Genomic DNA, 24,141 nt, shown 5'->3' with positions numbered 1-24,141 from the left:
ACTTCAAGGTTTCGACCGATGATGGATGAGCGAGTTAGAGTGCGCGTGAGGAAATGAGAGCAGCATAGACATGCAAGAGCGGGCGAGCGAGAGCACAAGAGTTAAGAGAGCGACTGGCATGGCACGCACGGTGCTCCGGTGTTGAGAGATCGAGGGTGGTTCGAGAACTGTTGTAAGGTAGTCTTGATATCCCAGTCAGTGGTTTTTGTTGAGCGCAGTCATTTTCGCCCTCGTATCATCAAGGGCACAGAGGTAGTAAAGCGATTAGTGGGAGCATCTTAACTTGCAAAACTTCCCTACTGTCCATCACGACCGCACTCTTTACCCTGCGCGGTGTTCCGTTCCGCTCAAAAGTGGGACATTCTATACCGACCGTAATAGAAGTGTCATCTCTCTCTCCGACTTTTCACAACCAACTACGCTGCTAATTGCTCTCCAAGCTACTTAGAGGGCTTAGGAGTTCTGGGGATAGATGTTCCACTTTGACCGACCGGACCAACAAGGAGAGTACAGGTGCCGTTCTCGGTGCCTTGATTACTTGTGTGAATCGAGACAACCATCGAGGCCGCAAGCTGGTTCGATAGTGTGCAGCTACATGTAGTGAGTACATGTAGGCACTCTCCTCGGTCCGGTCAAAGTAGAACGACCCGAACGGCCGTCTCTCTCCAACTTTTCACAAGCGACTGCGCTGCTAATCGCACTCTAAGCTGCTTAGAGGGCTTAGGAGTTCTGGGGATGAATGTTCGTTCCACTTTGGGCAGAACACCGAGAATAGACGTTCAATGTCACTTGCAAAGCCATTTCAAAAGTGCCATTCTATCAAACTGCCGTACCCACAAAAAGCCTATTCTACACAAACCCCCCTCCCCCTTCCTTTCCACTCTACTTTACCCATCAACAACACTCGCAAACTTCTCATTCATCTTCTGCATCAACGCCTCATACTTCTTCCCAATCGCCTCCTCGCCCTCAGTGGGAACCTCAAACTTCATACTCCGCAGCTCATTCTGGATATCGCTCGTCGCGTCGCGCACTTTGCTCCACTGCTGGCCCTGCGCAATCGCCTTTTGCGACTCGTCGTGGAACGTCATCATGGCCTTCATCATCCACGACGTCTTCCACAGCGGGCAGAACTGGTCGTAGTCCGAGTAGCCGTTTTGTTGGAGGAAGTCGTCCTTGATGAGCGCGGCCACGTCGAGGGTGATTTTGTCGGCGTCGCCGAGGGCGGACTTGCCGACCAGTTGGACGACTTGGTCGAGTTCTTCGGATTGCGAGAGGAGTTCTCGGATGCGGTCGCGGTAGCCGGGGTATTCGGGGTTGTTTTCGGCGTAGTATTTGGCGAGGATGTTGGTGTATTTCGAGTAGGAGAGGGACGTGTTGATCGAGGGGAAGTGCTTGCGTTGGGCGAGCTTCTTGTCGAGACCCCAGAAGACTTGGACGATGCTGAGCGTGGAGGATGTGACGGGGTCAGAGAAGTCACCACCTGGTGGAGAGACAGCGCCGACGATGCTGACACTGCCCTTTCGGTCGGGGGATCCAAGGGCAATGACCTTGCCGGCACGTTCGTAGAAAGAGGCCAGCTTGGCTCCCAGGTAGGCTGGGAAACCTTGGTCTGCCGGCATCTCTCCCAGACGACCAGAAATCTCACGAAGAGCCTCAGCCCAGCGCGAAGTGGAGTCAGCCATCATGGCGACGTTCTTCCCCTGATCTCTGAAATATTCGGCCACGGTGATGCTTCCAAATGTCAGTAAATGCAATATAGTCGTTGGTGAAATTGTGCAGGCGAAATGGTGGTGAGGTCCAACAAATGAAATAGGCGGCACCGATTCCAACGGCGAGAGGTCCTGTGGTTCGAATGGATCCCAGAGTCAAGACCGCTTGGCTTTTGCGGCCTTCTTCTTGTGAAGCGCAGTCTTCAGATGCCTCTGAAGGCTCCAGTCATTGGGGTACGCCTTGGTGCAAACGTGGCAAGGGTGGTCTCCGTTGGCGATCGCTTTGGCTGAGACGGCAGCGCGAGCGATTGAGCCTTTCTGCATTGGAGGCTTCTCGATACCAGCAACGGTATCCTTGTGTTCTTGAGTAGCGAAGTGCTTCGTCAGAGCGGAGTCGGAGGCCAGCGGTTTTTGGCAGTCTTCACAGAAGAATCGCTTGAGTTCTTTGGCCTTATTTCTGGTCTTCGCTGCGGTCTGGTTGTATCGATCGCGGTTCTTCTCATTCCAGTCGTTCTTCGTCTGACGACCTTGAGCCAGGAACCCATCGAGATCTTCAGCCTTCTGCCTTGCTACCCATCTTCGAACGTTCTCTGCGCGACGAGCACGACGAGCAGCAGCAGCAAGCTCTAGCTCTTCTTCGGTCTGGTAAAGGTTGCCAGAGATCGCTTCGGTAAATGGTAGATGACTGCATAGAGGATCCCACTCCACGGCAGTACGATCCCAGAGCAGAAGATGGGCGAGCTTAACATCCATCTTCTTCCCAAAGGCGGCGTGGAGGAGCAGAGTGAAGGTGGCTTCAGCAGCTAGGACGAAGGCTCTTGCTCTGGGAGCCAGTCCAGGTGAAGGCATATCCATGGAGCAAAGTATGCCGACATGGGCGAACGAGAAGCCATTTCTCAATGCTGTAAGGATGTGCGCAGCAAAAGGTCCACTGGATCCAGGTCTGTAGGTTCTAGCCCGTCCCGAAACCCCGACGACTTCGCTGGTGCCAGATCCTATGTAGAGTCGAGGCCTCTCGCCTGGCTTCGTCATGATCACAGCATATACGCCCCACGAGGTACGAGGAGGTGCTGGAAGAGCAAGCAAGGTCTCAATAGTCGGCGGCTCAGGAGAGTTCAGCAGCGCTTCGACTTCAGATGGCAGCTGCAGGTCGCATGCATCGACCAAGTCATCGAATTTGCGTTGGTCACCCAACACGGTCTTGAAGTCTGGATTGATGTACCACGACGGAGCGTCGACGTTAACGGCTTTGTGCATCGTATCTAGAATTCTCTTGAGTGCTGGTCTGAGTTCGTCCACGTCGGAGCCCAGCTCGCCCAAGTCGAGGTCCATCTCGGAGTCAAGGTCCAGCTCCAGATCCAAGTCCAGCGACATCTTCGACAGTACGTTCGGCATCTTGAATCGAGGTCTCTGAAGTTGATGTGCACGACGACAAGTAGCAGCAGGCTGTGGGTCTGGTTCAGTCTGTTCTCAATCGCTGGAGGTGTACTTCGAGGATGCAAGACAACCAGAGTAAGGATCCCACTCGACAGCAGTACAATCCCAGATCAGAAGATGGGGCGTCCAGGCTCCCATCTTCGCGTGCGGACGCGTCCAGAACAGAGAGGGGAGGAGCTCCACATGATATGGGGAAGGAACGATTTTCGAAGGGAAGGTGAGGAGAGCAAAAGGAAGGAAGTACTCACCCGGTGTAGATGGAAGCCTCACGGGCGGCGACAGGCATGTTCGAAGTGTTGGCGATCAGGCAAGTACGCTTCATGATGGGCTCCTTGCGGCCTTCGAAGTCGATGGTGAGCTAGAAAATCACGATCAGTACAAGGCCTAGATCACTTGTCTCGAAAGCCTACCTCGGGGAAGTCCATCAAGACTTCAGCCATCTCGTTGCCTCGCTCACCTGTGAAAATCAGCGCAGCCCCAATCAAACTATCGACAGATACTCACCGCATCCAACGTAAACAATCAAATCACTGTTCGAGAACTTGGACACAGACTGACTGATGACCGTCTTTCCACAACCAAAAGCTCCGGGGATACAGACAGTACCACCCTGAACGGCGGGGAAAAGCGCATCCAACACACGCTGTCCAACAATGAACGGGTCGCCAGAGCTCAGCTTATCCGTCGAAGGTCTAGGCACACGGACCGGCCAGTTCTGAATCATGTTGTACTCGCTCTTCTTGCCCTCGAATTCCACCTCCAACAGCTTCTCCTCTACAGTGTAGTTGCCCTTGGGAGCAATCCACTTGATCGTGCCCCGTGCTCTTGGTGGAAGCATGATCTTGTGGTCGGAAAGCAGGGTATTCTCCTTGACGGCGCCGAAAATGTCGCCACCGGTGATGTGGTCGCCGACCTTGACCTTGTCGTTAGGCGTGTACTCCCACTTCTTCGTGCGGTCCAGAGCCGGCACATCAATGCCTCTGGGGATGTAGATGCTCTGCGACTTGTCGTGGATGTCCTTCAACGGGCGCTGGATACCGTCGTAGATGGTCTCCATCAGACCGGGTCCCAGCTCGACGGACAAGGGCTTGCCAGTGCGCACGACGGGGTCACCGACTGTGACACCGGCAGTCTCCTCGTAGACCTGGATGGTGGCCTTGTCGCCGTCGATACGGATGACCTCGCCGACGAGCTGGTCGTAGCTGACCTTGCACAGCTCGTACATGGCGCATCCAGTCATGTTCTGGGCGACGATGACGGGCCCGGAGACGGAGAAGATGGAGCCTTCCTGCCGCTCATCTTGATCGCTGGCCGGCATTGTGGCGGTGGTGTCGGAGGCTGGTGATGTAGCTGTTTCTTGCAATGGCTCTTCTGCCTGAGCTAGAAGTTGCGGACCAGCGTCTTCCTCTTCTTCGTCGGTGCTCGCCGCGGTGGTGTAGGCGGACAGTGGCGACTTCAGAAGCTCTGGGCTATCCGGAAGTGCTATGTGGATTTCGGGCGGCGTGAAAGGGCGGGCGTGGGTGGAGGCGGTGGTGCTTGAGGAGGAGAAGTCGGTGGTGTTTTGGTGGTCGAGTTCGGCGGGACGTTTAGCGGGCGGCTGCTGCTGCTCGGGTTGGTGAGAGCTTCGGTGGATGAGATCAAGCAGGGACGGACGGGCTCGCAAGACAGGACGAGGACGCAGACCTAGCATGCAAGTGTGGTGGATTCCTCAATGCAAGCATAAATGATGCGTGCAAACACCTCGTCCCAAGGAGAGAGAGCTCGACAGCTTCCAGGTCAATCCTGGCAGCTTGCTTGGCGACTGACGCAGCCGGCCCAGTCCCAGCCTCACTCATTGCAGCTCTACCAAACAACGCACTTGACAATTGATTAAACAGATCAATCAATTTCGCAGTCAATGCTCATTTGACACTACCTAGTAAAAGTCATAGTCTTCAAAGCATACTCCGTGCGTGATAGATTACAGCGGCCTTTTCTATCCCCACGCTGCGTGCCAGTGTGAAGTCGGTCGGTAAGGCGGGTATCTCTTTCTCGTCCATAAGCCATTACAAAAGAAATCGCATCGTTTCGCCCAAATGCTCCTCACCTGATATTCCCATTCCGTCGTGTGTTGTACAGCTTGAAACCTCCGCCGCGCTTGTTGCTCTCTCTCGTATGGAAGTCCGGCTTCCATTATTCTCATCCCCATAATCCCTCAACGCCACAGATCGTGTCGACTGCCTCGCCGTTCGTGTCCATGACCACTGCTGCCACCCAGACTTGGCGGAGGCTTGAGCCAACTGGCCCTACTCTGCTCCGATCCATTGCTATTACCGCTCGCGAAACTGCCCCATCGAGTACCCCCACTAGATCCATCCGAAGTCATCGGTCGAGGCACTTCTTCCTGCGGCACAGCCAAGAATCCACCAAACCCGTTGCCAACAATCACAGACTTGCGAGCTTCGCCACCGAACCCGCCTTGGGCCCACTGGGGTCCTAGTCCTCGCGAAGCGCTGTATGCGCTGAGAGGCCGTCCGCCTGTCATCATGCTGTTTCTGTTCCCTGGACCTCCAGCAGCGGGAGCAATCGATGTGAACACCCACTCGAGCTCGTCAATGCCCTTGGAGAAGACTTCAAGAGTTTGGCTGAAGCCGCGGCCGTTGACTGGGGCACCACGCAGTGATCCTGACTGAGCGCTGATGTTGCTCGGCTTGCTCTTCAACGATGCGCGATCAGATCCATTGGCGAATGGCGCAGTAATTGGCGGCATGAGAAGCAACTCGGGGAAGGTCTGGTCCCGTACATACAACGTCGAAAGGCCTGGCAAAGCATTTTGGTGCAGCGATGACGCCAAGTAGGAATAGTAGGACTCTGCCGGCTTCTGCAGTCCATGCACATCGTCGCTGCTGGAGATTTCGAAGTGCAATGTTTTGAGCGATATCGACGACAGAGCCGGTATTTGCTGTGCAGTGAGGGTAAGTGACTTGGACACAGTCTCTACAATCGCCAAGTGCTGGATGTTGCTAGCTTCCCAAAGCACGGTATGTAGGTCTTGCACCGTAACGCCGGTATACTCCAAGGTCAGGGAGAAAAGCATCTCGCGCACGTGTGGAGATTGTAGCCAGATGTTGAGTCCTTGAGCCGTAACATTAGGTGTGTCTTTAAGCTTGAGCAGTTGAAGGGGCGGGAAGTCTGGAATGTTGCCAGTCGCAGGCTGGAATATCGTGTCGTCAATCCAGGTCATATCGGACAATGTCAGTTGGTGCAGGGTTGGTAAGCTGGCCAGGACTATCCGAAGAGTAGCCGGTTCAACCGAGAGATTGACCAAGTCCAGTATCTGAATCGCCTGCCAGTGTCGATGTGCCAGCAATTCAAGCGCGTCTTCAGAGCCGCTGCGGTATGTCATCTTCCTGATATCCGGGCATCTGGCTTGCAGCTCCTGCCTCAAAGCCAAGCAGCTCGGGTCCCCTGAGTAGAAGCCATCCGGTAGATCAACATATCTCAGGTTTGGCAGCGCCGACACCGTCCGTGCAAGGTCTCCTTTTGCAGTCTCTCTCGTCATGTATGGTATCTTCAGGAACAAGGTCTGCGCGGCCAAGTTCCGCTGCTCCCTCACTGTCCGACACAGCAATTGCAGTCTTATATTTGGAATCTCGACCGGTTCGACCGCGCTCTTGCTCCGGAAGTGCTTGCCGCCCTTCTTGCGCCTCTCCGCCAAGATGTCCTCCAGCTCGCAGTAATGCACAGCATCTATCCGCACGCTGGTGTACAGTAATCCCTGTGCCACAGCATACCACTTCCTGCAGGCTTGGGCACATTTTGAGAGATCTCGTAGGTCACAGAGCATGCAGCCGTCGCCTATCTGAGAGTCTTCACATGTTTCGTATGTGAAGTCAAGGGTGTGGGGACAGACGTAGGAGAAGATGTTGGCGAGGACCTTGTCGGGGAGTCGTTGCGTGTAATCGGGTCCGTAGCGAACGTGTTGCGGCATCGATGGCATTGGAGGTTGGCTGCTGGTTGGTTGCGGGCTGGTGTCCTTGAGGCGGGACTTGGAGCGGAAGTGTTTCAACAGCCCCATTGTGGAGGGGAGTATTCAGCTGTCAATGGTGTAGCGAGTGTTGTTGGAATGAGCGGATATGGTAAGTCGGTGATGGGTGATGGCAGGTGTGTTGTTTGTGGTCGAAGTGACCAGGCCGAGTGCAGTGCAGCAAACAGGTATTGTCGGGCGGTGGTGACACATGAGGTGGTGGTAGATGTAGTAGTGAATGACCGCAGCTGGTCGGTGCCCGTCCCTTGTCCAGCACAGACGCCATCCTCCAACGTCGCGTTCAGGGGGTCCATGCATGCGGAGAAAGGTGTTTCACATTGGACTAGGGGCCGCAACTCAATTCCACCTGCACTTTTACTTGACTCTTTTAACCAAACTTTGATTAGACTCCCTCTGAAACCGCCTATCTGAACGGCCGCCGTACAAAAGAGACGGCGCGCCCACTCCAGCAAACGCTCATGATCTCATCCTCATCGTTTGCTTGTGCGCGAATTTCATACGAGCAATGAGCAAATGCTGGATATGTTGTCGCCAGTGACGGGCCATCACATGACTGCATAACCGCTGGACGTATTGGATGGAACGAGCAAGCATCCAAGACTTAGCGACATGACTTGGCCTGAGACGGCAGAAACTGACCGGCGGGAAATGCTGTGGACAAGGAACGCCGCCTGTGCCTCTTTGATGCGACACAGCTACTCCATGCCAGCCTCAGGATGTCGCGCAGTATCAGCTTCGAGAGCTACAAGTTGCCATCCGCCGCTTGCCTTGCTTTCCAAGCGAGCACTTCGCCAGGAGAAGCTGTACTGAGCCAGGTCGAGCTCAGGTAGAGTATCAGAATCCTTCTACGCGTACAATCGTACAACTACGGTCCCACGCTCGACCGCAACGACGACTTTCGTATCTTTCAACAAGCTTTCCCCACTCACTTTCTGCCTGAGTCAATACCCATCCATTTCCCTTATAGCTAACACTCAGTTCTAAGGCAAGCTTGCTTCGATCTAGGCAAGTCTGCAGTAGCGGCATCTTTGCAGATCGTCTCGCGGCTGAGCACCAACTTCATTGAACACCATAGTCGAGCTGAACGCCACTCACGATGTTGTACTCAAACAATTCTCCGTGCTCCTTAACTACATGGGAACCATGTTGCGGTACATACCCCGGGTCCTGCTCAAGTATCTTGCTCAATGCGCTCTCGGCGGGTTCCTAGCATTTGGCTTCGTACAATACCATACCTGGATTGTTTTGGGCTGGACTTTCGAGTCGGTATGGACAATCTATCGCACCCTTCTCTCGTGTGTCGCTTGGCTTGGTGGATGGAGAGCGGCGATACTCTTACCTACGAAGGGATCCAATCGCTGTGGGACATGCAAAGCAGAATTTCTTCAATGCAATAAGTCCTTTCAATACCCTGCGTTAGTCGACGGTGCAGACAGTATCCGTCTCCTTCGCATCATCGAGGATCAACAACGTGACATCAAGTGCCAGCTTGCAACATTCAGTCTGGACGAAGCACCGGACTACCTTGCCTTGTCATACCGCTGGACCGCTGACGACCCGAAGCATATGCTAACCCTCAACGAAAGTACCTTTCATGTCCGCGGCAACCTCCACGACTTCTTGAAGACTATGAAACACGAAGGCAACCCTAGTTGGCTCTTCATCGACGCCATTTGCATCAATCAGCACGACGTCCGTGAGCGAAGTCACCAAGTCGCCTTGATGCGTCAAATCTATACCAGCGCAACCGAGGTAGTAGCATGGCTTCGATGCGAGAGCAAAAGACCGACTATCGACGGCGAGGAGATGACGATCCGATCCTCACCCGCCGAAATGCGAAAAGCTCTCAAGAAGATGACCGATGATCTGGATGACGATCCTGAACTAAAGCACCTACCTGCTGGAGCCATTGCGATGATGAAAGAATCCATGGAAAAGTACGCTCGAGAGAGGTACGCCGAAAGGTTCAAGGCTGTTCAAGAGACGACGGTATGGCACATCTTTCTGGAGGATGACTACTGGACCCGTCTGTGGCCTGTTCAAGAGATTCTCCTCGCTAGGAACCTGACGTTTCGGTGTAGGAAAGTGGCCTTCGACTGGGTGGATCTTCAGATCGTTGTGGAAGAACAACGTCCTGAAATCCATGGGCTTTATGACAAGGCACAATTACCGCCTCACAGGGCGTATCAGCCTGCTCGAGACAATGGTCCACTCAAGATGGGTACGTCGACGTCTACCGTTTACCGACATGTACTGACTTTAGTAGGGGCCCACAAATTAACCATGATGAGTGAACTACTCTGGCGAAAACACCACCAACAGCGACTGGTAGGCCACTTCAACACATGCATCCCCCTCTACGAAGCCATCATCCAATTCGCCGGCCAAAAGTGCACCGACCCGCGCGACAAGATCTTTGGTCTTGTGGGAATCTGCCAAGCGAAGCTCAAACCCTACTACGATATGCCTCTCTCCGAAGTCTACCTACGAGCCTTGGTCGAAGGCCTAGTCGAGATCTTCGAAGAACACTCCGCCGAACCTGACAATATCTCTTCAGCTGCATCATTGAAAAAGATCACAACCTTCTGCTGGGCTCTCCGGTACGCACTCGGTCTCGACGAGATGAGCGCCACAGTGAGCCTCATCACCAAAGAAGTCCTACACCTCTTCTCCCCGCCCCAATCGATGATTTGCGACGACCTCTCCTGGACCGGCCTGCCCCTCAACGGCATCGTCATACGAAACATCCAACCTCTCCTAACCAACGACGTCCTAGCCTTCGCCTGGACACACTTCTCCCTCGACAAGATCTACTACGACATGTCGCGGACGTTCTTCGAAGGGCGATACCCCTGGATGGGCAAATTCAAAGAGTGGGCGAACAACGGCGGGTGGATTCGAGCACGACTCCTCGCCGTTTTCGCGGAGATGATCTTTGGGCCTTTGTATCTTGCTAGTCGGTGGCCGTTGATGGTTTATCACACGTATGACAGTTTGATGACGTTGCCTGGGGGTGAGGAGGTTAGAAAGTATGGTGAGTGGAGTAAGATGTCTGGAAGGGTGTTTCAAGATATGATGAAGGACGGGATCGTGCCGAGGAAGTTTTATATCTTGACGGTGCTGGAGGATAATGAGGAGAGGATTGTCGATGCTCTGGGTGGATTGCTGGCGAAGGGCATGGCTTTCTTCGCCGGACAGGGAGAAGACGAAGGCCACCAAACGACTGGCAACAACAGCACCTGATCATCCATCAATCTCCTGATCACCGCAACCCTGGAGCTCATTTTGCAGACTGCATGAATGCCACCCCAATCCGTGCCATGGCACAACTGCTGCATTTCCTGGTAGCCCGCACGTCAACCAATACTGTACCTCCAGCGCCATCAGTTCCACGTCTTCTTTCTGTCGCACAGGAGCCAAGAACGCCCTCAGCCTTGGCTAAGCAGCCATTTGCTCACACCACTCGCCCTCCTTCAGCATGAACCCCTCAGATGACGGTCCCTCAGCCTTGCGATGAGAAAACATATAAACATGATCACTCTCATCCCATCTTTCGAAACGCGAGCCATCCTTCACAACCATCATGCGTCTCATCCACGCCGAGAAATTAGAGCTCGAATACGTCGCCACGCCCGACGAAAAAGCCTACGCCATCCTCTCGCACACATGGCTCAGACCCAGCCAGCAAGAGGTCACTTTCCAGGACTTCTCCGACCCTGCCGTCCGCGCTACCAGGCCAGGCTTTCACAAGATCCGCGAGTGTTGCAAGCTTGCGGTGGAGAACGGGCTGCAGTATGTCTGGGTCGACACCTGTTGCATCAACAAAGACAGCAGCGCCGAGCTGCAGGAGGCGATCAACTCCATGTACTCGTGGTATGAGAAAGCGGAGGTGTGCTTCGCCCTCCTGGACGATGCAGGAGGGGCGTTGAGCCAGTGCAGATGGTTCACGCGCGGGTGGACGTTGCAGGAGTTGCTGGCGCCGAAGGAGGTGCGGTTTTACCAGTTGGAAGAGGGTCAGACGAGATTTCTGGGCACAAGGGAGAGTCTCGCTGCGCAGATCAGCGGCGTCACTAACATTGATGAGTGCTATCTGACGAAGGAGAAAAGTACGGATCAAGCGAGCGTTGCGCACAGGATGAGCTGGGTCTCGGGGCGTCGAACGGAGAAGAAGGAGGACATGGCGTATTGCATGCTCGGCCTCTTCGACGTCAGCCTCCCACTTCTGTACGGCGAAGGATGGGGCGCTTTCCGTCGTCTGCAAGAAGCCATCATCGCGAAATCCGACGCGAATCGATCTTCGCCTGGCAGGCCACTCGCGATGCAAACGATCCCAATGATGTCCAGCCTCGAGGCATGATCGCCTCGCTGCCTTCCCAGTTCCAACACAGCGGCCGCATTGAAAAGACCAACTTCCACAACAACCGCCCTCCGTACACCGTCACCAACCGCGGCATCGAATTCTTCAACCCAGCCCGCTCCGTCACGGGGCTCGTCACGCGCTGGATGCGGCAGTCCACGTTCAACGGGTTGTGGAATCAGACCACTCGCCCCTTCCTCCTCCGTCTAAACTGCAAAGACGAGCACGACCGTCTCATAGCCATCAAACTCGCTCCCGACCCAGCCACCGAAACTTTCCACCGAACGAACAGCACGCGCCTCGAACGCTGCCAGCCAGAAACCCGCTTAGCCCGGATGGCGGTGCTGTACGGCGGCTACGAGCAGATCTACATCCAAGCCCCGGAACAACCCCTCCCACCCACACAATCCCCCGCACCACCGACGCTCTTCCGCCGGATCTGCACCTCCCTCCGCTCCACCTTCTCCTTCGACAACCTGCTCCTCTTCCTCGTCATCCACTCCTTCGCCGCCTTCTTCCTCCTCGCCACCGCCCTCCACCGCGCCCTCCGTCTCGAGCCTTTGGGTAGCTTGAACGTCTTCTTGGGTTGGGCGTACCTCACGCTGGGTTGGAAGGCTCTCGGGCAGAACTTCTATTTCTGGTTTGGGGCGTTGGCGTGTGGGGCTGTTGTGGCGAGGGAGAGAGGAGTGGGGATAGGGAGGAGGGAGATTGTGGGTGCGTTGATGGCGCCGGGGGTGCTTGGGGTGGTTAGTTGGGGGTTTACGAAGGTGAGGGGGAGGTAGGTACTTTTTGGAGAGAACTCTGGTAAATGTTCTTGGTGGGGAGCGGCCTTTGGAGTCGGACTTTTGGGGCTCGCCTTCGCATTTCGCGGTCGCTTTGTCCTTGTTGTGACCTCGGGAGTTTGGGTATTACCAGCCTCACAATTCATGACCGCCGGGAGTGTTCTTTGCATTAACAAGCGTATTATGGCCACTTGCAATGCCCATGCTAGCTGCCGATGTCTCACTATTCCTGTTCAGAAACGAAATCGGCCACTCGATTAATTGCGAAGCCAGACGCTGTTCCGGTCCAGCATACGACGGCAGAGCACAGATCGACTTGATGCCAGAAACAGCATGTTGCGGCCTTCCCTTCGGGAGTTCAAAGTTGGACAGTGGCCAGAGCAATTCGTCGAGGGCGAGGAAATGGGATTGCAGCATGACGCTGCTGAGGTGTGTCATATCAGTGAAACGTGCGAAAGCATCTCCGTCCATGGTCGCGAGGATGCTCCAGATCTTTACGTGGCTAGAGTATGCTAAGCAACAGGTTAGAGTTCCTTGACCTCATACATGTGTTTCCGGTGACTGACCTTTGATCGGCTCGGTGTTTTTGTCAAGAACATTCTGCAACTCAACCAGCATCTCCACCTCGACAGGGGTGAAAGTGCATACACGAGCTGCATAGGAAAGAGACCGCTTCGCTTTCTGAATTTCGTCGTTGTCAGGGAAAGGAGCTAGCCGAGCACCTTGGAGACGCCGGGTCATGATTTGGGTATGGTGTTCTGGCAACATGGTGTGTCCGTCTTGGGGGAAGAATGGCGACGAATACCCGGAAAAGATAATCTCTCTACTTAGTGAAGCACATCCTCTCACAAATGTGAGAAAAGAACTCATAGTGTCACCCATGTACGAGGCCGTAAAGTTCAAAGCGTATGCGGTGGCTAGTTGGGCGTTGAGGCGACCTTCTCTGCCTGTGCCGTGTGTGCAGAGGTCAGACTGCGGCTCGACAAGGCCGCATAACGCCATCGCTCTATGTTGTTCCACGGTCCCTTTTAGTTCAAGGTCCGTGTTTCTATGAAGATGAGCTGCACCAAGAGCTAGAATGGCGTGCATCAGGAACTCGTGCTAACAGACAGTCAGTTCGCGGCTCAGCCGTGCTTGAGAAGATGAGTGTCTGACTTGCTGTGCAAGAAGAGGAATATCATTCGTCCACGCATGATCGCATTCCAGGGGCAGATGTGGGTAGCTGGCCGTCATGAAGTCGTGGAAGAAACGCATGTCCTTCAAGCTGAAGCCCCGCGACTGATACTGGACGCCACCTGGCTGTACCGATATCGTTGTTGGCCGTGTCTCTGGATATACGCAATGCAGATTTCCGCGACTGCAATTCACGCATCTTGGCCTAGTCTCGCAGCACTGCATCATGTGTCAGAGCCAAACAGAGTGCATCCTCTTAGTGGGAGAACAGGACGTACTTTGATCCTTCTTCCCTTGCATGTAAAGCAGCCGGCGCGAGACTTGCGGTGGGCTTTGATGGCCCTATACCTCGTCCTATTGGGAGTGGTCCCATCTGCAACATCCATATTGACGAGTATGATTTAAGTTTGAGGTCCCAAATGCCCGGTACATACGTGGCTGCCTATCTTGTGCGGTCGTTGGACAGTCTTTTCATCCGAGCTGCGGCATTTCTTCCAAATGACAAGGGGAGGATACAGATTCGCATGCTACCAGAGCATTGCCAAAGATATTCTACGTATACCGCATGAACGTGAGGCTGGATCGGGATGAAGGTTGATGGCAGAAGAAAGGTGCCGTTTCGGGCGACTCCCGGTTAGTCAGCCTCGCGGTCCAAGCGTTCTGTCTTGCCGAACTCTAAAACCGGCTGCACCTGCTTCCCGTCCCAATTCATTTTGGTGAGCACTTCTTACTCATTCACCCCTTCTAGCCATCATGCCAACCTCTGTTGGTCGCATGCATACCGGAGATGGGCTGCATTCTCGATCTCGACATCTCATGAAAACAGCAGAAGAGCAATTGGCTATCGCCACACCGAAAAATGCATCACCGCAGCCGTGAAGGTTGCTCGGCATGTCGACGAAGTCATGTAAAGTGTGATGGTGCGATGATATATGTTCCGTCTAGAATAACAGTTTCTAACCATAGCCTTGCAGAGCAACGACCGATCTGTACCCGTTGTTACTGCAAGAACAAGACATGCGACTATGGTCTACAGCTGATTTGGCCTGAAGACTCCCACGCGAAGGGACTTAGCCATGGCCGTGGACCAACTCACCCATCTCACAACAGTTATGGACTGAAACTTCGTGCAAGGAAGTCGTTGTTTTCCACTGGCCAAAATTGCACTCATTTCTTGAACACTAGTGCTGCAGATATCGAAGGGCGTGCAGACGCTATCGAAGAATGTGCAGCCACCACACTCCAACAACGCGTGCCTGAGGTGGTCGAGAAGGCCGAGCCGTATTCGATCCCTCGATCTCCACAGTTAAGCCAAGGATCAAAGTATAATGAGACGCTGATGAGCTTCTACGATCTCGTTATCTGCAGTACCGCAACCATCGAGGACAGTCCAGGGGGTAATCCATTCAGAGGTGTTCTGATTCCATTGGCATTGGAATCCCCTCCAGTTTTGCATGCTCTACAAGCCGTCTCAGCAAAGGTCATGAGTCTACGCGAGCCTTCCTATCAACAGACAACTCTCTCATACCACTCAAGCGCCTTGAGAGGTCTGATCACCACCATTGACGACTTGCACATGTCTCACACCTCTCTTCTCGAGGCCTGTGCGGCTTCTATTCTGTTATGCTGGTTTGAGGTGTGGAATCCTTCTGATACTGAAGCCTCTGTGCTTGCTGAGACGCATCTAGATCTCTCGTAACAACCACCGAACATGGGCCAATCATCTCACCGGGCTCATGCACATGCTTGCTTGCCGTGAAAAGGCTTTCAGCTTACCATCGTTTCTTGTCGACTACTTGCTTTTCCACTTCGTGGTGGACAGGACCGTGCTTGACCTTGAACACTTGGAGCAGGCAATGAATAGATACACCGAGCAGAACATTGAATCTCATGCATCGACAGACCCCTACAACGTCTCGCAGGAAAGCGACACAAATCGACATTCGGATTCAGACACCAATATCCTGCCATTGTCTGGAAATCCATCCAAGATGACACTCACTTTACTCCAATGGATGGGTCCAACGGACCATTTCCAGATCAATACCTACACTGGTTTGACTAGCGGTTTACTGCTCCTCATCAACCAGATCACAGACCTTGAGTATCCTTCGAACAGCAAACTAGTCGCAGATCATCATCGAATCGCTGCTGACATCAAGACATCGCTTGAAGGGCTTCGCCAAGACGTCCCGCCAAATCTTCTATTCTCAACTACAGTCCAGCTCTCAGCAAGTGCCGAAGCGTATAGACTGGCCTGCTTGCTCTATCTCCATCACAAAGTCGCCTCTATAAGAGCACGTATCGCTGTACGAACGACTTCTTTGAGTCCTCTCTTCTCGCAATCGGAGGTACTGCATTTGACCAGCCAGATACTGTCCCTTCTTGAAGACAATCCAGGCCTGACGAGAACCGTGGCGAACCGACTATGGCCAATATTCATGGCTGGATCCAGTGCCAATGACGATTTCTTGAGACTTCGGGTGTTGAATTTATTCGAACAGATCGAGAAAGACCGCAGGTTCTGGGTGAGTCCAGATGCAAGGAATTTATAAACCATACCGTTCAAAGACTAACAACAAGTGAAGAATGTTGCTCCTGTACGCATGATGATTTTGAAGATCTGGCGACACCGCGATATCCACGTAGATGAGCCGGTTGTGTCGACTCGCAAGTACAAGAAAGCACCCGCAAAAGAAGCAGAATATCGCCAGGGAAGCGGCAGTGACTGGGACTGCATTCTCGAGATGATGGCCAACTTCACATGGAGCCTAACGTGAATTCACCTTTAGGACGATCACCCCCGAAGAATGGCACCCTTCGCGTGCTTGCGGGAGCTCTCGAGGCCTTCTACACAATGTGACAAGCTTGCCGTTGCCAGGCTGATTGGAGACCAGTTGATCAGACTCGACCACTCAACCCCCAGGTCACGCTAGCAAACTCTAAATTCGGCTTCACCTGCCGACGAACGGATTTGGCTGTCACGCTAGCTGTAGCTTACGCCCACGAGCTCTTATTACAAGATCACATGCCCACGGCACCTTGAGATGTCTTCGCGTCTCTACTCGCACTGCTTCTACCTGGACATGGCCGACTCCCTCCACCATGACAATGAAGTGTCTCATTGCACATCACCTGCTCCTCCTACGCATGCACTTGGTCCACTGCAGGGCGTCTACGTTCCTGCAACCGATGGCACAAAGATCGCGCTAGACATCCTATTCCCTGAAGCACCCTCTGGAACAACCTTCCCAACGGTCCTCATGATGACACGATACTGGCGGAACAAGATCGGCGAAGACCTCTACCCCTGGCAGACCTATTTCGCCGAACGAGGTTTCGTCGCCATCCACGGTGATGTACGGGGCACAGGAGCCTCATTTGGACAATGGCCCTATCACAGGTCCCGCTTGGAAACACTGGACTTCACGCCGATCATGGATTGGATTGTCGCTCAATCCTGGTCTGACGGTAGGATTGCAGGCACCGTGACTTCATACAGCGCCAACACTGCAGATTGGATGGCCGAGCGAAAGCACCCGGCGCTCAAGGTGATTGTACCGCGGTATGCTGATTACGATCCTTACACCGACGTGTACTTTCCGGGAGGGCTTCCGAATGCTTTCATGGGACGCACATGGGGGATGAGAGTCAAGAATCTCGATCTCAACCTCAAAAGGAATGCCCAAGGACAACTGTTGCCGGGAGTTCGACTTGTAGATGAGTCTGAAGGCGGGCAGATGCTTCGAGACGCCTTGGAAGAGCATCGACCGGTCCCTTCAGTGTGGGAGGGTCTTCAGGAAGTCACGTATCGTGACGATCGGCCGTCGTCTTGGCACGGTACGTCCATGACAGACTTTGGTATTGCTGCCCACATGGAGCGTGTCAACGAGGCAGAGATGCCATGTCAGACTTGGGCCTCATGGATGGACACATGCACAGCAAACGGGGCAATACGTCGATTCTTGACTCTGAGAGATCGAGTCCAGGTCGTTATCGGACCCTGGGGTCATGGAGGCAGAAGCACCCTTGATCCCCTTTGCCCTGAAAACGACAAGATCATGCCTTACCTCACCCAGCAAGCAATGGTATATATGTTCATCCAACAGGGTCTTGATGGCGAGATGAGAGATATGGGGAAGCGGATCGATTACTTTACTCGTGGCGAACAACGATGGAAGACGACTAGAACATGGCCGCTGCCGGAGACGAAGTACGAAGAGTGGCATTTCGGTCCTGATAGCCGCCTGGTGAGAGACCTCACTGCGGATGGTGTAGATACCTATGCCGTCGACTTCGGCGTCGGCAGCGGCAAGACAACTCGCTGGCACACTGGTCAGGACGGCGGCCCGGTTTTTTACCACGATCGAGCAGAAGTCGACAAGCGTCTCTTACGCTATACAAGCCCACCGCTTTCCCAAGACGTCGAGATCACAGGCCATCCCGTCGTGACCATGTCCTTGACATCAACCGAGACCGACGGGGCATTCATCGCATATCTGGAACTCGTCGCCCCCGATGGCAAAGTCATCTACCTGACCGAAGGACACCTTCGAGGCATTCATCGTCGAGTCTCAAATGAACCCTCGCCTGAAGCAGCGATTGGTCCTCAGCATAGCTTCCTCCGCAAAGACGCCATGCCTTTGGTACCTGGAGAGTTGGTCGAGGTCACATTTGCCCTGAATCCGTTGTCGATCCTCGTCCCTGCGGCTTATTGTATTCGTTTGGCGCTCGCAGGAGCGGATGTTGATATTTTTGCGCGTATCCCTGCGGTGGGTGGTCCCGTCTGGGGTGTCCATCGTGGACCATCGGCCAGGTCGAGGGTTACGCTTCCTGTAATCCCTCGACAGCGAAAGGGGCTTCTCCAGCAGTCGCGTAGTGGCTGAAGAGCGTATGGAGTGTTGAGATTTTGAGAACAGAGCGCATTCCGTGGTCGTTGCCGAGAATACAAAGCTTTCGTAACACCATAGGGTAGACCTTCGTTTATCAAGAGGTTCAAAAACGCCCTTCCCGTACTGCTGCCAAGGCAACAGCGAATGAGCGATAGATTCCATTCAGCGTGGCTGCTGTGGGCTGATACGGAACCACGCGAATGCGGATGTACAAAGGTACACATCGACACGAACAATAAAGCCTGCTCCCTAAGCTATAAAATCAAAGGAGCCACTTGCAGACCATGCGCATCTCCCGAACCCCCAACAATGTTGCTGACCAAACTGATATGGGCTACCCTCTACTGTAGCCTCATCTCCACCTCCAAAGCCTTATCCCTCCCCAACAGCACAGCCCCCTACACCTCCCTCTCCCTCCCCACCCCACTAAACTGGAAACCCAGCCCCGACGCCGGCGGCGGCTCCGTCATCGAGACACTCTACAAACCCTATAACCAATACAACGCCTCCAGCTGGGCGCGCTTCATTCTCGCCGAGTGCGAGAGCCTTGCGGGTGGGACGTGTATTGGGTATTCAGGTCAGTCAGTACATTGAATCCCCAAAAGCAAGATAGTCTCCACTCCAAGCGGTTTCCGTTGATTGACGTTGACGTGCCACAGAACTAACCACAGGCGCATACAACACCGAACAGCCCTACCGCATCTGGTGGGGCATCGTATACGGCGCCGGGGCGAAGCTCAGTCTGCAGGATTTTCGGAGAGATATCAGCGAGAACGATCAGATACAGGATACGGTGGCATTTGTGGTGAGGGAGGCTGGTGCTGGGGTGGGAGCGACGAGTGCGACTAATCTAACTGTGATGTCGACGATGGGGACGAGTGCACCTGGGAGTACGCAACTGTCTGCTGGTGGAGCTGCTAGCAGCACGTCGGCTGGACCTGGGGTATCGACTGGTGCGGCAGATGGGAGATTACAGCCTTACGAGCAGGTACGATTCGGTCTGGTTTTGCTACTGGGCGCGGCGCTGATGCGATGAGGAACTTGATGCTGGGCTTGTAAACGTTTGCATGAGAATTTAGCGCTGGGCTAGTCGTATCGTCTTCATTTCGATCTGGTTTCTGGCGCCATTTTGTTGGTGGTGAGGGACTGATGGTAGCCATCAAAGAGTAGCTTCAACCCTCAGTCATCTTTTGCAGTCTTACTTCCCATCGCTGCCATGGCTTGCAGCCTCTTTCAGTGCTTCCTGGCAGGCTCCTATCGCTTGACGTGCCTCTATCCACTCCTTCTCATCCTCTGTTCGGATCGCCACTCTACCGCCCTCGGTGACCAGCCGCCTCAATTTGCCTTCGACCTCTGCGAGCACTCCTCTTGCGTCTTCCCTTGCAGTCTCGGAAAACTTCTGCCTTTCCAAGCTCCACTTCGTCTGTAAACGTCTCAGAGCCCAAACAAGTCCCAAGGCTGCGATGGCACCAGCTTCGTAGAAGGCTACACCACCAGACGCTACCCATAACCATCCTGCCAACGCAGCCGATCCACCAATCGTGGAGAGGGACGTCAGAAGCAATGCTTGCGCCTTGAGATGCATCGACGGGACAAGTTGGTGCAGCATCTGTTCGCGCGCCAAGTGTATGGTCTGAGGCCAGGGCGGGTCGAAGAAGACATCAAGTCCACTTTCCTCTTTCATGCGAGCGACTTTGACGGGGAACTCTGTCAGATTCGCAAGACTCTCAATCTTCTGTGGTGCGGCGCTCGGAGCATTCGCTGCCTTGTACTCATCGAATTCCTCCCTCGAGACACCAGGAAGGAGCTTGGCGTCCTCGATGTTACTGACTGAGTCTTTCTTCAGATCTTCTTCGCTGGCGAGACCAGCCTCCAGAATGCGTCCGCTTATGAACGCCAAACTCTGTTCTGCATCCACCAGCCACCCACGTCGGAGCACGTCGCTTGCTGACATAGATACTTCGTCGATGCGCCAGAATAGTCGCCACCACGACGTCCGGCGCCATGCAGGCGATGTAAGAGCATTGTTGAGGTTGAGCTGCAGATCTCGGTGGGCTTCCTCAGACCAGGACGAGATGGCGCTCTGAAGGGTAGTTCGCTTGGATTCCGGGACGGCGTCAGAGGAAGATCGGGCCTTTGCCTCCGTCGTGGAGACGAGGTTCGTGCTACGTGCCAGCTCGGAATTGAGGAGGGCTTCGACGGCTGGCTTCAGGCTATGCCCTTCACTGCTTGGCCGCGACGCCTTGGACAGCCAGCTGGCAACACTGGCTACATTGCTTTGCTGCCATTGGGAGCTGTAGATTGCCCCGTTTGCTCGATAGTCTTTGCGAAGCGCTTGCAGTGCGGGTTCGACGATATCGATAGAAATCGCTTTCAGGGACGTGCCATCTTCGCTTGCTTTGCCGCGAAGAGGGAGATTCAATGCCGCACTGATTAGTCTGTCGTCGGCGAGTGCCGCAGGTAGTTTTCCAAGCTCCACCGCACCAGTTACGCCTTCCGACACGATCAGTGCCTTATGGACGGGATACCGCACGAAACCCACTCTACCACCGTTCGAATTAGGCATTGTAATCGGTGGTACAAGAATGCTCTCCTCGAGTTCTGTCGTACTTTCCGCGGAGTCTGAGGTGTTGTAGCCGCTGGCATTGAAGCCAGTAATCAGAATCTCAACGTTCCATCCTTTTAGTCGTGCTGAAGGTATCCGCATCTCTTTCACCAAAGGCGAATTGGCAGGCTGTACTCCACTTTCCTCAGATTCCCCTCCATACCTCAAAAGCACGCTTCGGCCATCTCTTGGATCTAACAACTCTTGTTCCCACGCAGCCTCTTCTCCGAGCTCATCACTGAGCAATAACCTTGCCAGCCTTCGAGCCGACTGGACTCCATTCGACCCCAGACCAAGGAAAGCAATTCTGATGATTGGATCTTCACTCTCCAGACTTCGAAGAGCGAGTTGAAGGCGCGATAGGTCGACGTAAACGCTGGCTTTGTCTTGAAGTAGCTGTAGATGTTGGTGTAGGTCGCGTAGTTCAAAGGGCACAGTCGATGGCGCGTTTACGGCGGTCGACGAAGCCAGGGCACCATTCGAGGCATATCGATGAGTAACTCTAGCCTTGGGTCCCTCGTTTCGGTCTGGCCTTGTCCTGTCCCGTACTCTCCTCTCCGATGTGAATCTCCTAATGGGCGTCGGCTGCTCTGCACGCCCGGCGTCCTTCAGCAGACATGATGGACAGACATAGGAATCTTTGTGGATTATTCGTACAGACCGTGTGGTCAGGGGTATGCGAGGAGGCATTGAATGGTGTGGCCGTGTCAAGAATGTCAATCCAGAGGAGCCGTCCTGACCACTGCAGGCGAAGAGCTTCGAGCTCAGGATCAAGTAAGCGTTTCGGCACGGACCGTACTCTTCCCGGCGCTAAATTGAATAACGGCCTGCAACCTCAGCCCCTCTTAGAATGTTGTAACCTTTTCTTCCAGGACAACATACAGTCATCAAGACATCGTCTGATAGAATCGAACACCGAGGACATGAGCAGAGGAAGGGTCGCATCAATTATGGACGAGATCGTAGACTCAACCAGAGCCAGTCGACGGCCAGCAGTCTCTGCTCCGTGCTCCCCTCAATACGGCTCACAGGTCGGTTTCAAACGCACCTCATTACGGAAACGCCGCTGCCAGTAATGGCCTCAGTTGCCTGTACCTGTGAAAGTATTATGTGATGCAAACCATTGCATTACGTGAGCAGACCTCGTTCGCCGGCAAGGCTGTGAAGCTTACCGGCTTGGCCGCTGACGCATCCCAAATGCACTCCTTTAACCCTAATTCCTTCTGACGCATGCAAGACACTCTGCATGACTTTACTTCAGGGTCGTGGTTATATCTCGCGATCAACATACAGCGCCTCTGTCCAACAAACCCCGCTCCAAGGCTTGGCCGCATTGTCCGAACCGGCAAATGCAGCCCAGAAGCTGACTGTGCGGGCATGGTACGACTGATACGGTAGGAGCTTCAAGTCATTCTCCTATAAAGGACTACAGCGCTCCTGAGAAAGGCAAGTCTCCTACAAGAGCGAAAGGTGCATTCACTTGTGTGATTCAACATGGCTACGAAATACTTGATTCAAAACGCTACAGTCGTCTCGGTGGACCCCAAGATCGGTGTCGTCAACAACTGCGATGTTGCTATCGATGGAGAGTTCATTGCTGCTGTGGCGCAAGGACTACCGGTGTCTGCAGAACAGGTGGTGATCGATGGGACTGACATGATAGTGTCTCCTGGCTTCGTGGATACCCATCGGCATGCATGGCAGACGCAAACACGCACAATCGCCGCCGACTTCGTCCTATCTGACTACGTGAAAGTGCTTCGCAACGTCTTTGGTTCTTGCTATACCGCTGAGGATGCGTATCTTGGTATCTGATCCCTTACACTGTCGTTGTTCACCACAGCTCACATTGGCAGGAAACTACTGCGCCGGAATAGAATGCATCGACTCTGGCATCACTTCAATTATAGACCACTCGCACATCATGAATTCGCCTGAGCATGCCGATAAAGTCATAAATGCCTGGAGAGATTCGAATATGCGAGCCACCTTTTGCTATGGCGCTTACGGAAATCCTGCATGGACCGGATCTACTCTTGACAGCGGTCGAGAGAATGACACCCCTGATTGGAGATATGAAGATGCTCGTCGAGTACGTCAAGAGCATTTCACCGATAACGATGCCAATCAACTCGTTCGATTTGGCTTTGCAACATCAGAGCCTGAAATGGTACCGATAGAGACAATCGTATCTCAGATCGAATTAGCTCGGGAACTAGGCGCTGCGGTGATCACTGCACACATTGCATTGGGAATGTGGGACGTGGGACTGCGCACTGTTCGCAGTCTCGAAAGCAAAGGCTTGCTTGGCCCCGATCTACTTTTCAGCCATGGCTCAACGCTGGAAGACGATGAGTTGAGCGCGATCTCCTCTCGTAGCGTTGGGCTCTCCAGCACACCTGACACCGAATTGCAGATGGGCATGGGGGCTCCGGTCGGGTTCAAAGCAGTAGATTGCGGTTGTAAAGTTGGGCTTGGAGTTGATGTATGCTGCTCCGCTCCTGGCGACATGTTCCATCAAATGCGGCTGTTGTTGCAAGCGCATCGACACTTGCAGCATGACAAGGCACCTGGACCTCCGATGAAGATTGCCAGAAAATGCGAAGAGGCCCTCAAGCTCGCAACCCAAGGCGGTGCAGATGCCATCGGTCTCGGGGACATCGTCGGAAGCATCACGCCCGGGAAAAGAGCAGATATCCTCCTAACCCGCTGCGACTCCCCGCGTCTAGTCCCAGCCCACGACCCCGTCGCAACACTTGTTCTATACGCAAACGCATCAGACATTGACACAGTCTTCATCAACGGCCGTGTCGTCAAGTCTGGGGGGAAGTTGCAATCTGTCGACTGGCCGGCAGTTCGCTCTCGACTTCGTAAGTCCACAGCTGAGATTCACGAGAGAGCTAGATTGGCTCCCGTTGATGAGATCGAGAAGGCTATGAATGCAATGCTCGAGGTTTTGAAAGTGGCGATCGAGAAGAATCAGCAAGCATAGTGGGACTGATGTGCATATGATTGGTGTGCCTGTGGGGTGGAATTTCTGTGCTGTGTTAGTTAGCTGGCTGTAGCCTGTGCCATCACTGCCTAACTTTACGAAAATCATGAGTAGTCCGGCTTTAATGTCCGCTGAGTATCGAGCAGTCCGAGTCTGCCGTCATC

At 53.9% G+C, this 24,141-nt stretch overlaps 10 protein-coding genes across 10 annotated transcripts; 6 read left to right on the top strand and 4 right to left on the bottom strand.

The window, feature by feature from the left end:
* Window positions 1-887: 887 nt before the first annotated feature.
* Window positions 888-4,467, bottom strand: M409DRAFT_68401 (uncharacterized protein; the record flags this gene model as incomplete). Its single annotated transcript, XM_033817822.1, has 4 exons — window positions 888-1,734; window positions 3,398-3,507; window positions 3,560-3,606; window positions 3,654-4,467. The coding sequence occupies 4 exons, from the start codon at window positions 4,465-4,467 to the stop codon at window positions 888-890; spliced, it is 1,818 nt and encodes a 605-aa protein (XP_033664338.1).
* Window positions 4,468-5,343: 876 nt separating this feature from the next.
* M409DRAFT_26061 (uncharacterized protein) lies at window positions 5,344-7,206 on the bottom strand (the record flags this gene model as incomplete). Its single annotated transcript, XM_033807943.1, has 1 exon — window positions 5,344-7,206. The coding sequence occupies one exon, from the start codon at window positions 7,204-7,206 to the stop codon at window positions 5,344-5,346; it is 1,863 nt and encodes a 620-aa protein (XP_033664337.1).
* A 1,104-nt stretch (window positions 7,207-8,310) lies between these two features.
* On the top strand, window positions 8,311-10,419 carry M409DRAFT_57354 (uncharacterized protein; the record flags this gene model as incomplete). The annotated part of the gene is made up of 2 exons (XM_033813606.1): window positions 8,311-9,397; window positions 9,443-10,419. 2 exons carry the CDS (start codon window positions 8,311-8,313, stop codon window positions 10,417-10,419), a joined length of 2,064 nt encoding a protein of 687 aa, XP_033664336.1.
* Window positions 10,420-10,759: 340 nt separating this feature from the next.
* On the top strand, window positions 10,760-11,533 carry M409DRAFT_68399 (uncharacterized protein; the record flags this gene model as incomplete). Its single annotated transcript, XM_033817821.1, has 1 exon — window positions 10,760-11,533. One exon carries the CDS (start codon window positions 10,760-10,762, stop codon window positions 11,531-11,533), a length of 774 nt encoding a protein of 257 aa, XP_033664335.1.
* Window positions 11,534-12,809: 1,276 nt separating this feature from the next.
* On the bottom strand, window positions 12,810-13,874 carry M409DRAFT_57352 (uncharacterized protein; the record flags this gene model as incomplete). Its single annotated transcript, XM_033813605.1, has 4 exons — window positions 12,810-12,817; window positions 12,882-13,388; window positions 13,422-13,707; window positions 13,767-13,874. The coding sequence occupies 4 exons, from the start codon at window positions 13,872-13,874 to the stop codon at window positions 12,810-12,812; spliced, it is 909 nt and encodes a 302-aa protein (XP_033664334.1).
* A 1,605-nt stretch (window positions 13,875-15,479) lies between these two features.
* On the top strand, window positions 15,480-16,268 carry M409DRAFT_26057 (uncharacterized protein; the record flags this gene model as incomplete). Its single annotated transcript, XM_033807942.1, has 2 exons — window positions 15,480-16,016; window positions 16,077-16,268. 2 exons carry the CDS (start codon window positions 15,480-15,482, stop codon window positions 16,266-16,268), a joined length of 729 nt encoding a protein of 242 aa, XP_033664333.1.
* A 267-nt stretch (window positions 16,269-16,535) lies between these two features.
* Window positions 16,536-18,374, top strand: M409DRAFT_26056 (uncharacterized protein; the record flags this gene model as incomplete). The annotated part of the gene is made up of 1 exon (XM_033807941.1): window positions 16,536-18,374. The coding sequence occupies one exon, from the start codon at window positions 16,536-16,538 to the stop codon at window positions 18,372-18,374; it is 1,839 nt and encodes a 612-aa protein (XP_033664332.1).
* Window positions 18,375-18,689: 315 nt separating this feature from the next.
* On the top strand, window positions 18,690-19,416 carry M409DRAFT_26055 (uncharacterized protein; the record flags this gene model as incomplete). The annotated part of the gene is made up of 2 exons (XM_033807940.1): window positions 18,690-18,957; window positions 19,040-19,416. 2 exons carry the CDS (start codon window positions 18,690-18,692, stop codon window positions 19,414-19,416), a joined length of 645 nt encoding a protein of 214 aa, XP_033664331.1.
* Window positions 19,417-19,578: 162 nt separating this feature from the next.
* Window positions 19,579-22,217, bottom strand: M409DRAFT_57349 (uncharacterized protein; the record flags this gene model as incomplete). Its single annotated transcript, XM_033813604.1, has 3 exons — window positions 19,579-21,727; window positions 22,034-22,080; window positions 22,158-22,217. The coding sequence occupies 3 exons, from the start codon at window positions 22,215-22,217 to the stop codon at window positions 19,579-19,581; spliced, it is 2,256 nt and encodes a 751-aa protein (XP_033664330.1).
* Window positions 22,218-22,479: 262 nt separating this feature from the next.
* On the top strand, window positions 22,480-23,977 carry M409DRAFT_26053 (uncharacterized protein; the record flags this gene model as incomplete). The annotated part of the gene is made up of 2 exons (XM_033807939.1): window positions 22,480-22,792; window positions 22,842-23,977. 2 exons carry the CDS (start codon window positions 22,480-22,482, stop codon window positions 23,975-23,977), a joined length of 1,449 nt encoding a protein of 482 aa, XP_033664329.1.
* Between the last annotated feature and the right edge of the window lie 164 nt (window positions 23,978-24,141).

The sequence above is a fragment of the Zasmidium cellare genome (assembly GCF_010093935.1).
Source record: "Zasmidium cellare ATCC 36951 unplaced genomic scaffold M409scaffold_30, whole genome shotgun sequence".
Lineage (NCBI taxonomy): Eukaryota > Fungi > Ascomycota > Dothideomycetes > Mycosphaerellales > Mycosphaerellaceae > Zasmidium > Zasmidium cellare.
The sequence above is the reverse complement of the archived record's forward strand: the minus strand, read 5'-3'. Positions and strand labels throughout refer to the sequence as shown.